The 21,283-nt window shown below is 35.4% G+C and overlaps 2 protein-coding genes across 4 annotated transcripts; both read left to right on the top strand.

Annotated features, from left to right (window-relative positions):
• Window positions 1–1,299: 1,299 nt before the first annotated feature.
• LOC116300752 (dopamine receptor 1-like) lies at window positions 1,300–4,367 on the top strand. Its single transcript, XM_031709676.2, has 2 exons — window positions 1,300–1,674; window positions 3,646–4,367. The coding sequence occupies exons 1-2, from the start codon at window positions 1,359–1,361 to the stop codon at window positions 4,365–4,367; spliced, it is 1,038 nt and encodes a 345-aa protein (XP_031565536.1). The 5' UTR covers window positions 1,300–1,358.
• Window positions 4,368–8,813: 4,446 nt separating this feature from the next.
• LOC116300755 (uncharacterized) lies at window positions 8,814–21,153 on the top strand. 3 transcript variants are annotated; one of them, XM_031709679.2, is made up of 2 exons: window positions 8,814–8,889; window positions 20,199–21,153. In XM_031709679.2, exon 2 carries the CDS (start codon window positions 20,210–20,212, stop codon window positions 20,852–20,854), a length of 645 nt encoding a protein of 214 aa, XP_031565539.1. In that variant the 5' UTR covers window positions 8,814–8,889; window positions 20,199–20,209; the 3' UTR covers window positions 20,855–21,153. The 3 variants fall into 3 exon arrangements, with proteins under 3 accessions (XP_031565539.1, XP_031565538.1, XP_031565540.1); XM_031709678.2 differs by lacking the exon at window positions 8,814–8,889 and adding an exon at window positions 15,842–15,955; XM_031709680.2 differs by lacking the exon at window positions 8,814–8,889 and adding an exon at window positions 17,569–17,723.
• Window positions 21,154–21,283: the final 130 nt, after the last annotated feature.

Genomic DNA, 21,283 nt, shown 5'->3' with positions numbered 1-21,283 from the left:
CCTATCTCCGACTTCTCAGAAGTTACATATATGAAACTTCTGAAAAGCCGGAGAAAGGCCAGCACCAGCAACAGCAAGTTTACTTCTCTTAAAACCAAATATATAGCGTTAATAGTTTTGTAAGAACGTTTTAGAATGGCAAGCGTTTTAATGCTGAGTTCGTTTACATTCCTGGAAATTATGACAAGTTCACAGAAAGTGCAATAAGACTAGCATTTTAAGGTTAAAACTTCTTCACGCAGATTATTTCGGTATAATTTAGCTGGCAGTACGGTACGTAGATCATTAGCATATTAGCAAACTCATTAGAATTTTTAACCCCGGTTGTTGGAAAACGTTCTAGTAACTTATTTTTATATACAATAATTCAATAAAAACAAACAAACAGAAACTTTTAGTTTGCGTGACAAATTCAAGCAAAACTTTTAGCAAAACGTTTAGGCCATACTTCGTTGCCTTTTTAGTATTGATAGGAATGGCATTTACTTTCATTTTTTCAATTTCCTCATCGACAATTGCCGGCAGATGCCATTTTGTTGCCGACTCAATATTCCAAGATTCAGAGGTGAATATCGTACAATATTCACCTCCAATAACCAATGAGCGCGCGTGTTCTTAGGAAGTACACAAGTTGGTATATGCTAAACTTCCAATATGCTAATGAGTGTGACGTCTATTAAGGCTTAATTAAATATACAAAATCGAACTGGTTCATAGATACAGTATTTAAAAAGCATCATTATTTTACTCATGGTTGAAAATTTTTATTTTCAAAATGGCCAGCATTTAATATCACTAGTTACAAAAAAAACACTCAAATACCTTACCTGACGTCATCATCATTAACATATTTGAAGTATAAACCTTGATAACTTAGAGACGCATCACTCAAATCAAGAAATATTTTACCAATCAACTATTTACTTTATGCAGAACCAGTACTGAATGTGCTGCCAAAGGGTTCATTTACACTAATTAAAAATGAATTAACGAAAGAAACTATTAACAAACATATTTTGGTTAGTACAGAAATGAAAGCCTTCCTTCCCTATATATTATACATTTATTATTAAGATATCATGCACCTGTTTTAGTCTTTTGCCTTAATTAAAAATGAAATAATGAAAAAAAACTATTAACAAACTTATTTTGGTTAGTAGAATTAAATTTCCAATGGCTATCATTAGTAATTTCCACCAATTACCGAACAAACTAGGCTCATTACAATTCATGATATGGTCAATATACAACATATGCTCTTCAGTGAGAATATACAGTTGTGGTTGATTCCTAGCTAGGCAGGTTAATGCACTTGTCTTTCGTATTCGCTTGTTTTGAACCTTTGATAACAAAGAGCCATGCCAAACCTCTCAATTTCCGTCCCAAATCTAACCACCTCGACAACCGTTTCTTCTATCCTGAACAACTTCAAGGAATCGAGTTTAGGTCAAGTGTTGACCAGACCTGATATTCTAACTCTTGCTCTCTTCTTGTCTATATTGATTGTCCTATGTGGTGTTGGTAATGCATTGGTTTGTAGGACCATCTTTGTGACTAGAAGACTTCATTTTCCTGGCTATTACTTTGTAGCAAGCTTGGCTGTCGCCGACTTTCTAGTTGGGGTCTTTGTGCTACCTCTATCACTGGCATATATGATGACATTTCAAATGAAAGGTAAAACACCTGAGGGGGGAATCAAATGCTAGCTTCACAATTACAACTAACTCCAACATAATATATATACGAGAAAACGACTTTTGGGCACTTATTAACATTGCTTTTTTGATGCTAAGAAATTTCTTAATTCGCCATGTTAAGTTTATTAATTCGGACAAAAATAACAAGAAAGTTGTTGTTTGATATCTTTTATTTAGAATTTAGAATATTTCAGTTATCATCTAATGACCGTCTTCTGAAATTCTGCAAGAGGAAGTGTTAGTTACATCAGATTATACATATACACACAAATGAAAAAGGCGATCATTACTCGAGTACAAAGCTTGGTTTAAATTAGGCGTTGAATTTCTTTTTTTAAGTAAATAAATAATTACAAAGCTAGAACGAAAAAGATTTTTTTAGACGTGTTGCAGGTGAAAAATTTAATTTTCCAAAGCAAAAACTAGTTTTCTAGTAAAGATAACATTGAGACCTCATCGAGGGATTTAACAATTGGTGATATTTGGGCACCTGGAAAGTCGACGTGTTTTTGTGTGGTATGATAGAATCTATGGGTAAAATTTATTTACAAGAGTGGATGTTCCCGCTTGGCTTGCCAACAAAGAGATTATTCAATCCTTTGTTTTGTTTAAAGAAGCCTTTAAATGACCGCTGTATATCCTCAAAAGAGTTGGATATGCAAGTTTGTGAGGCTCTAACTGTTCAACATCTGCAACAACAAGAATGGAGTTAAAGAAGAAGAAGAAGAAGAAGACGACGAATACGAAGAAGAAAAAGAAGATTGAGAAGATTTCGACACACAAAATTGATAGGCAAAGAAATCTTGTCAGCGGAAAAGATCATTTTCTAGAAAACAGTAAAAAGCTGTCGATTTATTGTTTCTCTCACAGGAACAATGGATAAGTAAATACAGATTGATAGGAATAATACACGGCTATTTGAATCTAAGCAAATTTGCCAGGATATGTTTAATGAGCTTACTGAAACGAATATTCGAACGAAAAGAAAGTTGGTCGAGTGGAAGTAAAAGCGAAAACTAAAATAAAAATAAAAATATAGATTAAAAAAGTAATTTTAAATTTTGACCCGATGACTGGAAGGTCAATTTGAATAGAAAATGGACTCTCAATGGATGACAAGCCAATCGTCTTGTTGTGCGAATGGGTTGGTCATACACCTGCTGTAAGTGAACAACAACAAGAAAGTTAAAATTAAAGTCAAAATGTATTGAAAAGTTCAAATGACTGCATGGGATAGACATGGGTCAAATAGAAAATTATCTTAGCGAGTGGACGACAAACCAATCGTCTTGCTGTGCGAGTGAGTTGGTCATACATCTGCACGTTGGTAAGTGAACAACAAGAAGGCAGAAGCTCATTCTGAAGGAAGCTTAAATGAAAGCGAAAATAAATTCTCATGCTCATTAATAATTTATGAGGAAACCAGCCAATCAATGGGCTATTTTTGGGTCACATGATGTTACTTGAAACCTGGTAAAGTCTGTAGTAACTGCTCGCAAATAGAAATGGTCTCAGCAGTAAAAAAGCTCATTAAAGTTCTCTTGCTGTGCGAGTGGGTTGAGAAGACACCTGCTACAAGAACGTAGCGTATATGCCGACACAACATCTAAGCGGCCAGAAATTGTTCGAGACGCGCAATAAATATAATCGAGTTCTTATCGTTTTCACCCTTTTTTCGAGTAATTTACAGACTAGTATTAATTAACTTTCTAAGGTATGCTTTAACTCTTTGCATTGAATTGAAGTGTTTTTTTTTGTTTTTTTTTACGCAAACAAACTTAATTTATTGTCTATACTGTCCCTTTTCCTTGTGCTCTCTTACTTCATATTCTCTTGGTTATGACCAAAAACGCCCGACTTAATCAATTAGATAATTATCTCCCGCCTTAATCAATTAGATAGGTTTCTTGAAATGCCTTCAATCTTTTTCTTTAATTTTTTATTCCAGGATATTGGATATTCGGTGAAGCAGTATGTGATGTCTGGGTGCTAGCAAGTATGTGGTTCGGTTGCGCATCCATCTTGAATCTCTGCGCAGTCACGTGGGACCGTTACATCGCAGTGACGTCACCGCTCCTCTACGTAATGCGCATGAGTGATCGTCACGTGATCCGACTGATCGTAGGTATCTGGTCCACATCCTTCATTGCTGCGATAATAAATTGCTACGGCCTCAAAATGTCTCCGACAAGAGTTTTGTGTGAGGTGTCGGGTCTACCTTTGATTTATAGCTCCATTGACTTTCTTCTTCTTTTCCTCTTGCCTTTGGTGTGCGTCGTCTTCGTCAACTGTAAGATATGGATTATTGCCACGCGTCAATTGAAGCGGATACAAGCACAGGTACCCCAAGCAATAGAACTGAACGAAACCCAGGACACTTCCGTTGTCGATACCTCGAGTTCTCAAAGCCAAACATCGAGAAACCGCACATTTAAGAAAGAAATCAAAACCTTCCGCACGTTCCTCATTGTGATTGGCTCATTCTTCTGTAGTTGGACGCCATTTTATTTGATGGTATTCATCGATTCGTTTTCAAAAGTGATTGGTGTTGTAGCCCACTTTTGCGTCATTTTAACTTACGTGAATAGTGCTTCTAATCCTTTAATATACGGAATCTTCAATCGAGAATTCAGAAATGCATTATTTCGGAGCTTAAAATGTCGAACATAACTTATTGGTTTTGATAAAGGCGTGATTACAACGAAGCCATTTTCTCTGAAACTTGTCTCTCAACAGTGCAAGAGTGTTTACACGATGCAACGGGATGCAATCGTTGCCAAAAGTAGAAAAAAATTCTACTTTTCGCAACGATTGCTACAACTTGTAGGTTACACGCTGCAATGCTCTATGCAATTTGTGTCGCAAATCGTTGCGAGACAAGTTGCAGAGAAAAATACTCCGCGTAATCGCGCCTTATATTTTAAGTGTTCTAGATATCTTTCTGCTTTCCAGGACAAACAGAGGGTTCTAGCACAAAAAAGTGCGAACCAAATAAACTGATATGAACAGAGGCACGAAAAAAGTTCTGGAGCTAATATAAGAAAAAAGAAAGAAAGACTGTTGTAAATAGTTGAAACAATAAGTATATACCAAGCCAATCAGAACGCGCGATCTTTTAGGATACCGGACCGGGAAAAAATAAATATAAAATATGTAGACAGTTTCTGAAACAACATCTGACTGATCTACGGACAGGACAGAACTAACTCACAGATCGAATTAGACTGATTCCCTAAGTCGTAGTTTTCGCTGGAATCATAGCCTACGTCACATCCGGAATTTTCTTCGTAAGACCGTATTTACGAAGAAAATTCCGGATGTGACGCAGGCTACTGAAATCAGTGTCAAGATCGAATTGAAATTTAGCTGGTTGAGTTGTTACGAAAACTAGAGAACCAGGAAAAAAATCGAATCAAGGGAGAAACCTAACAAACTCTACTCGTATGTACTCACATTTGCACTACCGCGAAAATTGTGCGCACAATATCCCAGGATCTCTGCACTGTCAGGAAAAAGTGCTTGACTTCATGTCACGATCAGTCACGTAATCTTGTCATGCACTACCGCGCAAATTGTGGGCACAATTTCCCAGGATCTCTGCACTGTCAGGAAAAACTGCTTGACTTCATGTCACGATCAGTCACGTAATCCTGTCATGCACTACCGCGCGAATAGCGTAGCGCAGCCATGACGTCATAAAAACGAAGACAAAGGCGAAATTCGGACAAACAAACTTACAAGTTTACTTTCAGCAGATAATTTTCACAGCCGATCGCAGTTGATCTTAGTTTACATGGGTTATTATTGTAACTGTAACAGCGCCATCTTAAGACCCACCTTCTTAAATTAGCATTTTGATAGTTTTTTTAGTATTCATCAATATATTTATTCATCCTATTTGTAAATAGTTATATAGTTATATATATATATTATATTATTATTGTAATGCGCGCATGATCATTGTATGGAATACGCGCACAATAAGTGATTAAATTATTATTAACTTTAAGTAAAAATAAAAAAATCGGTTCGTATAATCCTCGTACCGGTTAAACAGAATGCAATGTTTGTCCGAATCTTTAAGCTATTTTTAGAATCAGCGCGCTGCGCTATTGTGCGCACAATATCCCAGGATCTCTGCACTGTCAGGAAAAAATGCTTGACTTCATGTCACGATTAGCCACGTAATCCTGTCATGCACTACCGCACAAATCGTGCGCACAATATCCCAGGATCTCTGCACTGTCAGGAAAAAGTGCTTGACTTCATATCACGATTAGCCACGTAATCCTGTCATGCACTGAATCTTAAATAGCGCACGCTATTTGAAATATAGTCATCCAGCACATGAGGTAGCTAGCCAGCCCAGAGGTTGTTTTAGCGCTTGATAAAATAAATGTTTGGTGTTGTATTTTGGCACAGTTTAATGAGTTATTACTGCCCGATCGAGTCAATCTATTAAGTTATTGAAGCGTGCGTATCTGATTGACAATTAACTAGAGCGCGCGTCTCGCCTCGGGTCATTTAGTTTTCACTAATAGAGTCATATAGCTACTCGAAACACGTGCTTCTAAATAAGCATGTTGTTTAATATGGAATATGTGTGAGTGTCTTCTATTAACCGAAAACTAATACTAAACTTTAATATATAAATCTCAACTTAGTCTTTAATTGAATATTTTATTAAGTCTTCTGCTGCTTGGTTTCATGGCTACCATTATAGCTGGCATCTTGTTTAAATTTTCAAGATATTTTGACTATTTAAAGCGGGCATTATCGTAATCATTTTTGACAAGTCATAACGCGCATAACTGATGTAATTATTTAATATTTTAACCAATCGAGGTGCACGTTATATAATAGTTATTTTGTTGTTGTTTTAATTGTTTTTAGTTGAAGCACGCATTATTCATATATCATTTTTGACCAATAGAAGCGAGTGTTATATCGTAATTGTTTTATGATATTTTTGAATGGCGCTGGGAGATATGGTATCACTAATTAATTCTGATCAATAACATGACTAATACAAATTAATATAGAAATTAGAAAACTCATTAATAATTCATGAAGGAAACCCAATAGAAATCATGACCATGAAGGTGACTTTATATCTGATATAGATTCGTCTTCATTTGCATAAACTTTAACTTGGATTTTCTCTATCACACTTGGTTCATTTCGCAAAGTATTCTGTACAATATGAGAACATACATCATGTTTTCTAAGCCGTTTAATAAACTCGCAGATCGTGTCTTATCGGGTCTAAAACCACTCGGCTGCGCCTCGTGTTTTACACCCGATAAAACACTCCTGCTCGTTTTTTAAACAGTACTTAGGAAAAAAAAGAAAGAAATAGCGAAGACAACATTAAAAAGATTAACAACATTATTAAAGCTTTCTTAAACTAAAAAAAATCAGATAAATCAGATTTCAGATTTTTGGTATAATAACTTTGTTATATTATGGCATAAATTGAGAACGACATAAAAAGAAAAATGCCGCGATGTTGGTCGATATAAAACAAACAGCTAACATAAAAATCAGACAACCTCTGGAGTGATCTAAGTCAGGGCATGGCTATAACTCACAGATCGAACCCTGAAACAACATCTGAGCTGATCTAAGTCAAGGCACGGCAAATTCACAAATCGAACCCTGAAACAACCTCTGGGCTGATCTAAGTCAGGGCATGGCTAATTCACAGATCGAACCCTTAAACAACCTCTGCGCGGATCTAAGTCAGGGCATGGCTAACTCACAGATCAAACACTGAAACAACCTCTGGGCTGATCTAAGTCAGGGCATGGCTTACTCACATATCGAACCCTTAAACAACCTCTGGGCTGATCAAAGTAAGGGCATGGCTATCTTACAGATCTAATTGGAATTTAGCTTGTTAGGTTTTGCGGAGTGGGAAAACCGGAGAACCCGGGGAAAAACCTTCGAAGCAATGAACAGACCAAGCAAACTCTACTTAGAAAAAAAACTGAGACGTTATAATTAACCTTCTTCAAAGCTCCAATAGAATCAAGATCCTAACTTAAGATAAATAAGAAAAACGATTTACAATTTGGGCGCACTCATAAGAATATAATAAAAACAAATGAGGTGAGAGACAAATTGTGGCAAGCAGCGCAAATTATGTTCGAAACATAAACATCGTTTAAAAACAGTTTTTCTTAATTCGAATATCATTTAACCAATCTTGAAATCTTACTATTTTAAGTAGGTTTGAAAAATCAAACTCTCGGGGCACAGATGTAAAAGTCGTAAACAGTTCTAGAAAACACGCGAAGAAAAATACCTGGTTTATTGTATTGTAGATTTTGCGAAAATCCTCGAAATATTTGATTGTTTATGACTGTAAATTCTGTAGCAATCTAAACCCGTCGGCGAGCGACAAAGACAAATCACAACTACAAGACACGAAAAGACTCTTAAGAAAGCACTTAAAGAAAGTAAAAGAAGGGAAAAAGAGGCGAGGAATATATAACAACCATAAGGAAATCAAGAGACAAACAATTTAAAGAATTAAGCAGTGCTGTCATGCTTTGTTAAAAGACAAGAAAGTCTGCACAATTATTTATCTCAGGACCAAGAGTGCTTTCAGCGCTTTATCAACCGACGCGGATTCATTCATGTCCACGCACGTGTTCATTATTTGACTGACAAAAGACAACATTCAAAATAAACCCCCAGAGAGGAAACCGCGCCAGCAAAACAACCGAGATGCACACTATAGTATTTAGAAAGTTTTTCAGTGTAATACCTTTCCGCTTTGAATCTATTACAACTATATTATACCAGATACGTGAGCTTAATATCCCAACTAATAATAAATAATAGGGATAAATAATTTATTTAGTAGGATAAAATTTCGAAATAGCAATTCAGTTTAGGTAATTTCATTTATGGAATATCCAGCTGCCCGCTTTGCCCCCTTTGATGCGCGCGTTCAAGTCATTTAAGCCAAAACATTTTTTTGCTTAAGGCTAAAAACTGCAAAAAAATAAATTGAGTGTTAATGAAGAAAGCAGGCAGAATACTGTGAAACCGAAAAAGCTAACATAATACGTATATGTATATAATGGGCTTGTATGGGTCTCGGAATAAGTATAAACGAGAGGAGACCACGGAGTCAACACCAGGCAGGACTTGCACTGAGCACACAGAGAAGTACGTTAGACGGGTACGTTTTTTGAAATTATTTTTGGACTTTTAGATAAAGATTTTCATTATGAATACAACGTATGTATATGAAATATGTCATATTCAAAACGAGTTGAAATAATGAAAAATAATTCAGTTTATTTTTACTTTTTTCTTTTTGTTAAAATCTTATTTCTTATTGGAAAACTGCATGTCTGAAAGCGGTGAGGTTTTTAATTCGTTTATAAAAAATTAAGGGGAAGAAAATATGAAAGAAAGAAAGAAAAAAAGATGAAAGTTATAATTCCGGTTTTTTTTTTTTTTTTTTTTTGGATTCTGGGCATCTACTGTACTCATTCATTTTTGATATTCACAGCGAGTTGATCAATTTAACCGGCGTTTGTCATCAAATATGAAAACCTCATGATCAAAACTTTTAAATTCACCGCCGTTAAAATACCAGCCTTCCAGTAAGCGTTGATCAAATTTTTAATCGAAAATAATCGCATTCAGTCTTATAAATCTCGAAAATCTCTGTTGGGCACCTCTTGTTTACACGAACACCACAGCCTGACCAATTTGATAACGTATTTAACCGATTTCCTCCAGTTTTCCATGATATGTTCTCTTAATAGTTACCACGATTTTCGTCATCTAGCCGTCAAAATGTTGTGTACTCACGAAGCGTACCCGTGGAAGTCCACAACATATTTTGATGGCTAGATGACGAAAAAAGTGGTAAATAAGAGGACGTACCAAGGAAAACTGGAGGAAATTGGGTTTTTACCACAGAAAATTAGCAATTTTACTACAAAAACGAGGGTAAGATTTGAAATAAAAACGGTTTCAAGCGCGCGCGTGATTTGCTGACGTAATTCATTGGTATGTTCTCCTATCTCCCCCAGCTCTAGACCAATCAGAAAGCGAGAAAATTCACAAATGTGGTAAAACAAAGGATATCCGACCACCTACTGTAGGAAAAGGACTGACCTCTAATATACGAGCCCTTAGTAAAGCTGACCTCATACACGACCTTCTAAAAAAATGCTAGAGCAGTTTTCTCGTGACTGTGAAAAGCGCACGGCACAAATACGGACGTGACACGGCAAGGCATACGCCAGGCCAATCACATTGCACGAAAATTTACTCTCCATCCAATATCAAATGCCCGAGACATGGCACGAACACGGCGAGGATACGGTCATGCCAAAGCCACGGCACGCATGCGGCACCGACTTTTTTTACAGTCATACGAAAACTGCGCTATTCTCGTTGGTTGTCACAGTATATTACGTCTCTAGGTTTCCGCAATTTTTTCACAGCTAGTGGTGGAACATCTGCGCATGCTCTTCTATAACGTCACCCGTGCCCCACGTGCTTTGTTAAATCAGTCGTGTTCTAGTTTTCTGACAATCGAGGATTTTGGTTATTAAAGTTTGATTGATTCCCACTTTCAAAAATATTTTGCTAAAATCAATGCACTTCCTCTGCTAATGGACTCCCACGATTTATCGTTAGCCCTGAGTCACATTCATTTACTGACGGATAGATAAATGTAGCAACACAAATATTAAAATAAATATCGTATTGAATCAAAATAACAAATTGTTTTAGTGGTTACATATAAGGTGTTTATTTTGACTGGTTTTGATCAGCCCAGAGATTGTTTCAACCAGACGTTGCCGTTTCAGGGTTCGATTTGTGAGTCAGCCGTGCCCTGACTTAGATCAGCCCAGAGGTTGTTTAAGGGTTCGATCTGTGAGTTAGCCGTGCCCTGACTTAGATCAGCCCAGAGGTTGTTTCAGGGTTCAATCTGTGAATTAGTTGTGCCTTGGCTTACATCATCCTAGAGGTCGTTTTGGGCAACGATAAAATTTCGATTGTTTTATTTTAAGTCAATAAGAATCTTAAGACATTTTTCAGAACAATGTGTAAAGATCGAAAAGTAATGTCTCGAGTTCCATCAAGAAAAAAAAAACGATTTCTTTTGTACACTCCTGGCGACATCATCATGACATTAAACAGTACACCGATCTATAGCAGAAAACTGCGTCTCTCTTATTTCAATTTTACAACAAAACAGAAAGGTCTTCAAAAGAAATGATGTGTAGTAAAATCTAATTTAAATTGAAAACGCAAACTCAACAAAGATGTAAACGCACACAGCATCAAACATTTACTCCCTTCTTCTCAGTCAGGATCTATGTCAAGATAACAAACGCCTACATCAGAGTTTGCATTTACGCTCGTCCTCGCCTCGGCGCGCAGCTATTGAATTTTTAGCCCAAATTTCGGATTTTTTTTGAATCGAAAGAGGATTTATGACTATCCGCATTATAAAGTGGAAATGTGATTTTCCGCCTTTAGCTGTAATTAAGTTAAAATTGACGTCGGAACATCAGGCAAATTTTGAATTAGTAAAACCAATCTATCTTTAGCTCTTTTCTGGCAATAATTGATTGCTTGCGTAAATATAAATGGACAATTCTAGATTTAAAATTGGCTTTAAAAAGAAACTGAGTTATGAAAAAATTATGAAAAAATCAAAACAAAAAACAAAACAAAAACCCCAACTACCAATAGGAATAAGTCAAAAGAAAAGAGGCAAGTCTCGAGTTTTCCTTAATCAGTTCGAATTCGTGTCAGGTTCTAAAAAGTACAAATATAAATTGTGCAGTTTGTGGATTAAAATTTTAGTTGTTGTCTTTATACTAAGGAAATGTCATTCGGAAGGATCATGCGCGCGTTAGGTGGTTTTTACACAATGTAGGGAAGAAAAGAGCTGGGCTCGGTCGTACGAAGGCCTGGATAGCGCTATCCGGCGGATAAATCCTTATCTAGTTGATAAGTCGATGCTGTTATCCAATAAATGTATCTACTGCATAAGATTTATCCATCGGATAGCGCTATCCAGGCTTCGTACAATCGCGCCTTTTTGAACAATTTTTTAAAAATTCGACTAACGAGACCAAAATATTCTAAAATTTTGAATGACGCTTTTTTTTTCAATTTTTTTCGAGTATATTTCCTTTTTCGTTTGTTTGTGTGTGGGTTTTTTTTCGTGGGTTAACAGTACAGTGAGGTTTTTTGGTGTTTGACTTTTAAAACCAAACCAAATCCAAATAAATACTTATTTTCATCCGTTAAAACGACGGTATATCACAAACAGGATAAGGAAATTTATGAACATGAAAAAATATTTGAAGAACGATTATTGCTTGGTAAATGAACATATTTATAATAGTCGGAACAGCCATTTTAGTATTTTTTCAAATCAATTCTTAAAGAAATGTGTGGATCAAATAAACTGGATTTCTCGTCGCTCGACCGATATTTTTCTATAAATAACTTGCATCCGTTGAACAGTCAAATGGTTTATCAGCACGTATGAGTGGCTTTCTTTGACAGCCCACTAGCATCTCTCGGCTCTCAAATGGCTTTCCAAGGCGAATCGCTCCACTTAAATCTTGCAATTAGAAGACTGAGTTCGCTTTATCAAGAATTTTGATTACCGGCCTCTTTCAGACCGTAGGAGTAATAAAACTATCAATCTAAAATGACAGTTATTCCATATTTCTTGTACATTTTCAATTTTCTTTGAGTTTTGAAGAATGCCATTTAAATGGCCGTCCAGTGCTTTCTATCTTGCTTCCGTATACACCCTTGAATGTCACCCCTGAACTAGCAAGACAAATAAATCGTTAGCAGTTGCTATACATTCGCTAATATACAATCTGTTCAAACTACCTTTGACAGGGTTTAGGTGTTTGAACTTGGTTAGTTATGACTTACAAAACTAAAAAAAATTGATTGTAAAAGGCAAAATGAATTAAAAAAATAAGTCCAAAAAAAAAAAAAAAAACCACCAATATTTTTTGATTTCGGCATCTCGTCATTATTTACTTTCTGTTTTTGCTGTGAAAGTAATAAGAAAATGTAGATTACATAAGTTTTTGAACGAACTTTACAGTTATTGAGGCTTGTAGCACAAAACAAAGTGGGTTTTTAGGCGCGAAAAATCGTCTATTTTTCCCGCCGTGTTTTCCATTTTTTCGTCTTTTCTTGATTGAATGCTTGAATTTGTAGTTTCGCTGAAAACCCTTGATTTTTATTTATTTTCAGCTATTTGGTTATGTTTTCTATTAAATATTCAAACACTGAAGTAACAGCTACTAAGAATTGAATTCCCTTCTTCATTTAAATAAAACTAGCCGATACTAAAATTTTCGTAATTGTAATTGTGCAAATTACTGTAACCTTTTCCAATTTTCTTAGCGTTGAAAAGCTGTTCCTTTAATTACCGTTTCTCGAAAAAGAACTTTATATCCGCTTTAAATATCCTTCTTGTATTATTTGTAAAACTAATTTTAAATTAATCAAACTTTTACGAGGAATGTCCATCTTTATCAAGAAAAACTCATTCTATTCACGATGGAACAATTTGATACAAAATGAACTCTGCGAAATGAAAGAATACCTTAAGCGAACTTTCTAGTAAGTTTTCTATGCAAAAATTCTTGTAAACACGAGGATATTATATTTAAGGTTTTTTTGAATGAATGACTCGAGTTTTTAAAACATTTTAAACTTTAATATATCTCTCAGAAATGGCCGGAAAAACGTTATAATATTCTAACAAGCAGCTTCGATTGAAAAACAGTGTTAGTATTTTGAAGCTTATTTGATAAAAAAAATTGTAAAATACTTAATAAAAAACTTGAAAATAACTGAGAATTACACGTTCAATATCGTGTAGAAATGATACATAAATATAAGTGGGGAATAAATGATTCAAGGTATAACGACCTCATTAGTTCAAGCACCCCCTTAGCGTACGTAATTTCAAGGGCCATGGCGTTGAATTGGAAGTTCAAATCACAGGCTCTTGTGATTCCAAAAGATCTTGATCAATATCTTGAACAAAGCAATTTTGATTTATTATAGAAAGGCACCAATTGCTACGCAGGTTTTTCCCGGGTTTTGTTTTAGGAAAAAAGCACTACAACTTCCAAAACTATGATAATTAAGTGTTGTAAGTTTTTTTCAAGAGTCAGACATTTTCAGCCTAAAAATAACTAAATAAGAAATCTTCAAAGCCGTAAAGAAAACGTATAGTTCCATTATCTTTGAAAAATTAAAAAAAAGCACTCGAACTTAGCAAAAAAAAGGCAATTATTTAATATATCTTCAAGATGCAGAGATTTTCAGTCTAAAAAATCTAAATACGAAATCTTCAAGCCGTCAAGCAAACGTGTACCTTCATTGTATTCACACACAAAAAATGTAGCTCAATAGAAAACAATTTTTCTCTAAAATTTTTTTTCAAAGAAATTGTCACAAATCTCTGGTGTGAGTTAGGTTTAGTATTTAAGGAATTCTTATACAAAAGGAATTCTCGCGCTAAAAAAGAAGTATCACAAGTGATTTTTGCAGTGTCTTTCGTTTGGACCGACATTGAGGGGCGAGTAAAATCAATATTGACCTAGTACAGCCATATTGAGGTGATGCACGTAATCTTGAATGTCGAGAAAGTTACACATGACGAACTTTGATTGGTTTAATTGCCTAATAGAGCGCTAAAATCTATAGTCTTTGGCTGGTGTTGAAATAGATAGAATATGCAATGTAAAGGTAACGTGGAGCAGATTTAGTCTTGATGCTATGGGATGGTATTCAATGGGAGAGAAAGTTGGGAAAAGTGTTGTGAACAAGCAACGGAAATTTTGGAGTGGACTTGTCGCCATTGATCGAGGTTTAGACGAAAGGATAAGTTAAATTAATAAGTTTAAGGACTGAGATTAAATTCTGTACATTGCCATTCGTATTTCATCTTTTTATTTCGTTTCTCTTCCATCAAATTCTCTATCTGTCCGTATGTATGTATGTCTGTCCTTTCTCCTTGCCTTCTTTCTTCTTTCAAATCAGTCAATCGTGTTTTCTCTAGCTCTTTACCCCACTCCATCTCATTCTCATCTCTCGTTCTCTCACTCATTTCCTACTTCCTTCCTTCCTTCCTTCGTTTCTTGCTTTCTTCCTTCCTTCCTTCTTTTTCTTTCCGCTTCTTTTTCTTTCTTTCTTTCTTCCAGCTTACCCATCCTTCTAACACCTTTATCTGTCATTATTCGCATCCCTTTTGTATAGTAAAACAAGAGAGCATAAGTTAAAAACAATCGATTACTTCCATTGTGCAACTTAATAACTTCCAAACGACGGTAAAATCACCCATCTATATCGTAATGACTATGGTATAGATATACGTATTCATAAAAAGAATTATCCAGCCACATATATCATAATGACTATAGTATAGATACGTATTCATAAAAAGACAGTGAACAACTTAGATTCGAATGCCCATCTTAATTTACTAGTCAATACCTCTACAATCACCTTCCTCGCCAAACCTATAGCAATAACACTTCCAAGTATCATTTCATTAATTTCTAATTTCTACTGAACGCGCGGATCATTGTAATTTCTTTCTACCAAGTTAACAATTATTGAGACTAAAAGCGTTTGGAATTCCACAATTAGTCCTAAAACAAATAATTATTATTGTTATTATTTGGCAATAAAGACAATGAATTTTATTCATTTCCCACTAAATTAGTTTTTTAGCATTATTATTTAAAGCTGAAGACAAAAAAATATCAAGTAACGAATAACTTAACTCCAAACCTCTGGAATCATTTTTGGAGTGGTTTTTGAAATTTCAAGAGCAAAACTAAAAGCCAATGGTTGTATAACACTCGTGTACCAGCAACTGTTGAAAGCAATGTTATTTTTTGTAACCGGAAGGTGTTTTCTATCAATTACCGAGAAAGAGAAGCTGAATACTTCATATATTGACAACAAAATGAGAGCCATGAGTGGATTCGGATTCGCCTACGAGTGACATTCATTGATTATTAAAACATAGGATCATTAGTTGTTTCGGATATTAATCTCCAGAATTGTCCCATCAGCAAATAAATGATCCTTTTCTACACCCACTATAGGGCTATAAAGCTTGATCGGCGCTTGTCACGAGTGCAATCATAGACCAAAGCCGGCAGAACACTACTGCCTCGAAAGAGATATAGCTATAGTCTGTACGTTCAGCTTGGGTAAGTCATATTTTAGTATTTTTATGTTTATTTTTTGTTAATTTTTTATCGTTGTTTAAAAGGAATTTAAGTTCAAATTTCGTGTCATTTTTGTAAATGCTTTTGGCTTTTTTTTTTTCTCTCTTGAGTTTTTCATAACTTTGTTTGATTCTGGTAACTTTGGATTAATCATTCACGGTTTCTTTGGGGGGAAAGAAAGGAAAAAAAAGAAAGAAAGAATGAAGGGAATGAAGGAAGGAAGGAAAAAAATTGTCCACGAAACAATTTGTATTCTTCTGTTTCTTCTACATTACTTCAAACACTTATCACATCGATTAGTTGTAAACTATCCCCTTTACGATAGCCATATAACTTGAAGCCAGTCATTAGTATAGATAACAAAAAAATCATACTAAAAACTTATTTATTACACACTGATTACTTCATAAATTTTCACCAAATTTGCTAAATAAATTCTCAGTAAAGTATCTTCATTTTCTCCATGTTGAATTCGTCATGAAAAATGCTAGATTTTGAACGAAAACCTTAAAAAACATTTCAGCTTCGATTCAGTGATACTTGATTGTTCCATTCAACAATTGAATTTTTGAATTTTCGGCAAATAAAATCTCTACACTTCACTATAATTTGCACTTAATTTTAGCTTGATTCTTAAGACTCAAATGCTTTTAAAAGATTTCAAAACTTTAGAAATATTTCGCTATGAAGTTTTTTTTCTTACATTTATGGCTAAAACGTACTAGCAATAGTTTCAGCGATAAACTGTATCTTTTCACTCGCAGTTATACAAATATGTTTTGATGATTTTTGCATGATTGCATGCTATTGATTTATGTTTTCAAGCGAAAATTCTGGTCTCCCACAGAATTATTCCCGATTGATAATTAAAAGAACCACTAGTGCGGGCGTGTCTTCCCTCGAAGAACAGAATTCTTTTTCTAACTCTTTTACGATCTACACAAAGAAACAGTTTTCAAATAAACCTCGCATGTTTTATATTTTTATTCTTTTAACAAAGGACAACTTGGGTGACATTTGTCTTACAACATAAAACGTGTTTTTTCATTTTAAATGCTATTGCTAAGAGCCCGCGTAAAAAAACAAAAAACAAAATGACTTTCGAAGTCGAACGGAAATTTTATTAGAAAAAATCTTAAAGTTGCAATACTTATGAAAGAACTTTGTTTTTACTGCACAAAAGAGCTCTGTATAAAGAAAGGGCTTGTGTTTGGTGTTAAAACAGTCGTATAGGAACGTAGTTAGTTTGGAAATGGCCAAAAATATAAACAAATTAAGTATTGTAGTAAAACTTGTTTATAAGTTAGCTTAAAAATGCTTAAGTTCGGCATTCGGACTCCTGCAAAGCCTTCATTACAAATCATTTATGTTCTTATATCAACTATATGGGAATATGAGCGCAAAGAAAAGAAAACCCATTGGTTTGCCCATCAAAAGCATCGCTTTTTGTTCAAGAGGAAATATCAATACAAATAGACGAACATCGTGTTAACGAGCTTTGCCTTTCACAATATTAGCAAACACGAAGCGCTTCACATCCGACTCATTACCCCTGAACAAAATTGAAATTTCATCTATTGGGTAATGCAAGAGATATATAGCCGTCCTTTCATCGACCGACCAGCCGAAACCTCTAGATTTTTAAATACGCGAGTGCCTCTCCCGAATTGATAAATATAAGACTCGTCTACTAAACACTTGGTCAAAAATTAGCCAGGAAAGCCGAGTCGACATTGCTACGTGAACAGAGGTAATTTCCCTTTTTTTTTTTTTTTTTTTTTTTTTTCGCGTTTGTGTACAAATATATTTTATCTAATACTAAGACAGTGAAGTTAAAAGTGTTAATTTGGAGAGAAAAAGTTTTTATGGATGATTTAAGTTGATTGATTTTAGATTTTAAAGGCAAACTTTCATCATAAGAATTTGACAGTTAAATGGGTTCTGAATGAAATAATTGATACTTTGCGTTTTTCTTTTTTCGTTATTGGTCTAATCTTTTTTTCATGATCGTCCCAAAGAAAAAAATACGTTCCCTTTTAATTCCTTTCATATGAAAAAAGGACTTCTAAGACAGTTAAAACTAGAAATATATATTCAGATGTTCCACATTATTGTCTGGTATACGTGCAGTTGAAGTAAAATTTGTGTTTGTTTAGCGAAAGAGCTTTTTGAATTTCATCGCTCTCGTAAGACATTCGACGTTGTAATAATTGGAGACAATGTCAGACTCAACTTTTAGGGAATATTTTTTGCCTATTTTTTTCTCTTGACTTCGCTACTTTCTTCTTATATCTAAAACTCTCTTTACGGATACTCTATATGAGCTTTTTATTATTCTAAGTTTTAAGTTTTCTTTAAAACTTCCGCACGAAGTCAACTACCTTTTCTTTATGATCTTAATTTGATCCGGTATTCGCAGTTCTTCTTTATTTGTTCATCGCGGTACCGCCGAACGATTCAAGTTAACACTAAAACTGAATTAATTCTGTAAGAAATCTCCGCTTTATTATTTTCTATTCTCAATCTCAATGCTAATTTACCCCAGAATATAAGACTTTCTAAGTAATAGCTTAACGATTCTTTGTACACCTCAAAGAGAAAGTCTTCAAACCATTTTCTGATTTTACCAAAGCAGACACAATCAATTACATAATTCAGCTTCGTGTATTTGCCCAACGGGCGTATTTAAGCCAGTTTTAGATCATGAAATAATAAAGTTTGAGTTTACTTTTCTGCCGGCATTTCCAATCAAGAAGTCGTATTGTAAAGTTTGAAGAGAAAAAGCGAGAACATTAAATCCTATGCGCTGTACTTTTATTTGAATAGCATTTTTACCACAATGTTTTGTTCAGAGTTTAGTCTTACACTAAACTTTCAGGAAAACAAACAAACAAACAAACTTTAACAAAAACTCATTTCTTTTTTCCGATCCATTTTCTCACTTTCCCGTCTCGTAATTCTTCCGTTTAGTTCTTTGACAAGAGTTGAAAAGTACCGCATTAGGATCAATATTAGAATCATTTCTGCATGTTTGGAGAGCCATTGACATTTACCAAGAGGATTTAATTATCCTGAGAACATATTTCCGATGCGATGAATTACAACGGATATCTTTTGACAAGATGGCGGAGGGGCTTCCGCCGAAGCTAAACACGTAATGCTTTGCATTGACGTGCCGGCTGAAATATCAATAATTCAATGTACAAATCCTAAAGAAATTATTTCTGAGAGCTGATGAGTATAGTGGGCGCTCTGTGGTAAAAAATGAGCTTAGATAATATTTAGAAATCATTTTCTGATAGGGATTTTGAGTAAGGTAGTCGAAGTTGAAGAGCCAGGACAAGCAGTACATACGTAAACCGAACGAGGGTATAACGATAATAATTTGATTGGCTATATTGATTGGGACAAGGGCGGATCCAGCCAAACTTTTAGGGGGGGGCTAATTAAGTTTAGGGAGGGGGGGCTAATTGAGTTTCTTCCGTCAACACAACGGAAAACAATATAAAAAAGCATCGTTTTTTTCTGCTGAAGTGGGGGTTCAGCCCCCCCCCCCTTCCCCCCCCTGGATCCGACCTTGTGGGGTTACCTTTCTCGGGGTTTAATCATATCTTAGCCTAGGAGATTTGACACTGTCTAACCTACGTTTGTCAGTAGCGCATTATTTGGAATGAGTCGTTCAGGACTTACTAGTCTTGCTGTTCGAAGGTTACAACTAATTGGGATCCTTTAATTGTTCTACTAACTCGTTTGTTCATTCATTCATTCATTTATTTATTAGTTTATTCCTTTATTCATTCATTCGTTCGTTTGTCCATTCCATCCGTATAGAAAGACCTCATTTTCTCTATCAGAAAACACTGAGTTATGAAAGTTTTGTATTACTGCTACACCAACCTTGAAGTAATAGATCAAAAACGAGTGCGAGTGTTTGATCAGGGCATCCAAACACCGAGTAACAGATGAAAGCACGATGCCGTTATATTTTGAACTGACTTCCCTAATTCATTATAATTCATTTGTTCTTGAATCTCGTGAGACTAAAAATCCCTTCACAATTATTCGTTTACTTGTCAGTGTTTTGATCAGTGTCTTGATACGTTTTTGATCAAGTATCAAGGTGCGTGCACGTCACTACAATGCAAAGTCGCCAGTGGTCATTGACCTCATGAATTATTGATGAGTTTGAGAATATAAAAGTAAACTTGATCTGTTTTTGTTTTAGTATACCGCAACATGTTGAATTCATCAACTCTTCTATTTCTTCTCGTCGCTGCTGGCAGCGCTATCGTTCTTAGTGCTCATCCACTCCAAGATGATCAAGAATGTCCAGTAGGATTCTGGTGCCGAAGAAAGCGATCTGCTGATAATCAAGACTGTCCTGTCGGATTCTGGTGCAAGCGATCCGCTTCGGACGATGCGGATGACGCCCCACAAGAATGTCCCGTTGGATTTTGGTGCCGTAAGCGACGCAACGTGATCGAAAAGGAAACCAAACGTGAAAAATGCCCTGTAGGCTTCTGGTGTAAACGCGAAGAACAACAATGTCCCGTTGGATTTTGGTGCAGAAAAAAGCGCTCTACTGACACCAAGAATTGTCCATCTGACTTCACTTGCAATTCCCGCAGAGATGTACGATCTATCATCCTTGGGAGATCACAGTGCCCCGAAGGTTTCTGGTGCAGGAGAAGTGAGTATGTAATTGACCAAGACACACCACAGCACATGTGTCCAGAAGGGTTCTGGTGCAGAAAACGAGTCATTAGTAGCCAACAAGTTAGTGATCAGAGAATCCCAAAGAACGGGGCGCGACCACCAAAACGACCTGATGTGAGCCAAGATAACTTTAGCTGGCAATGTCCCGTGGGATTCTGGTGCTGAATTCTGTAGTCCTAGGTGAAAAATTTTGACCCTTGAGGTATTTACGCTGAAGAGAATTAATAGAATAAAAAAATCAAAGCCATACAAATAATATAGGGATAAAAGAGTACACTTTGTTCAAAAATTAATCTAATTTTGTTGATATAACTGTTATTTTCCCAAGTGAGAAACCGTATTGTTACTGCAGTGAAACATAATGTAAATGTTCTCAAATGTGAATCAAGTGCAATAATCGACTACAGAAATATTCAATAAGCTCTTCTCATTGATCGAGTAAAATAAAGAAATAATCAAAGGAAGTATATTGTTCTATTTGATGAGTTTTTTTATGCCTCCAAATAGAGCTTAGATTTTCTAAGGGTGGGGTGAGAAACGGAAAGATATCTGCTACGGGGATAGGAGGGTTGGTATTGATAAGGGCGTTTTTGG

The sequence above is a fragment of the Actinia tenebrosa genome, unplaced genomic scaffold, assembly GCF_029948245.1.
Source record: "Actinia tenebrosa isolate PJP-AT-01 unplaced genomic scaffold, QUT_ActTen_1.0 PGA_scaffold0__85_contigs__length_37466705, whole genome shotgun sequence".
NCBI lineage: Eukaryota > Metazoa > Cnidaria > Anthozoa > Actiniaria > Actiniidae > Actinia > Actinia tenebrosa.
Note: the sequence above shows the minus strand (reverse complement) of the source record. Positions and strands in the feature narration are given on the sequence as shown.

Excerpts from the sequence above, each read along its gene's own strand:
- LOC116300755 (XM_031709679.2), top strand. The coding sequence starts at position 20,210 with ATGTTGAATTCATCAACTCTTCTATTTCTTCTCGTCGCTGCTGGCAGC.
- LOC116300752 (XM_031709676.2), top strand. The coding sequence starts at position 1,359 with ATGCCAAACCTCTCAATTTCCGTCCCAAATCTAACCACCTCGACAACC. Across the intron at positions 1,675-3,645 it reads GATGACATTTCAAATGAAAG|GATATTGGATATTCGGTGAA; the intron begins GTAAAACACCTG and ends TTTTTATTCCAG.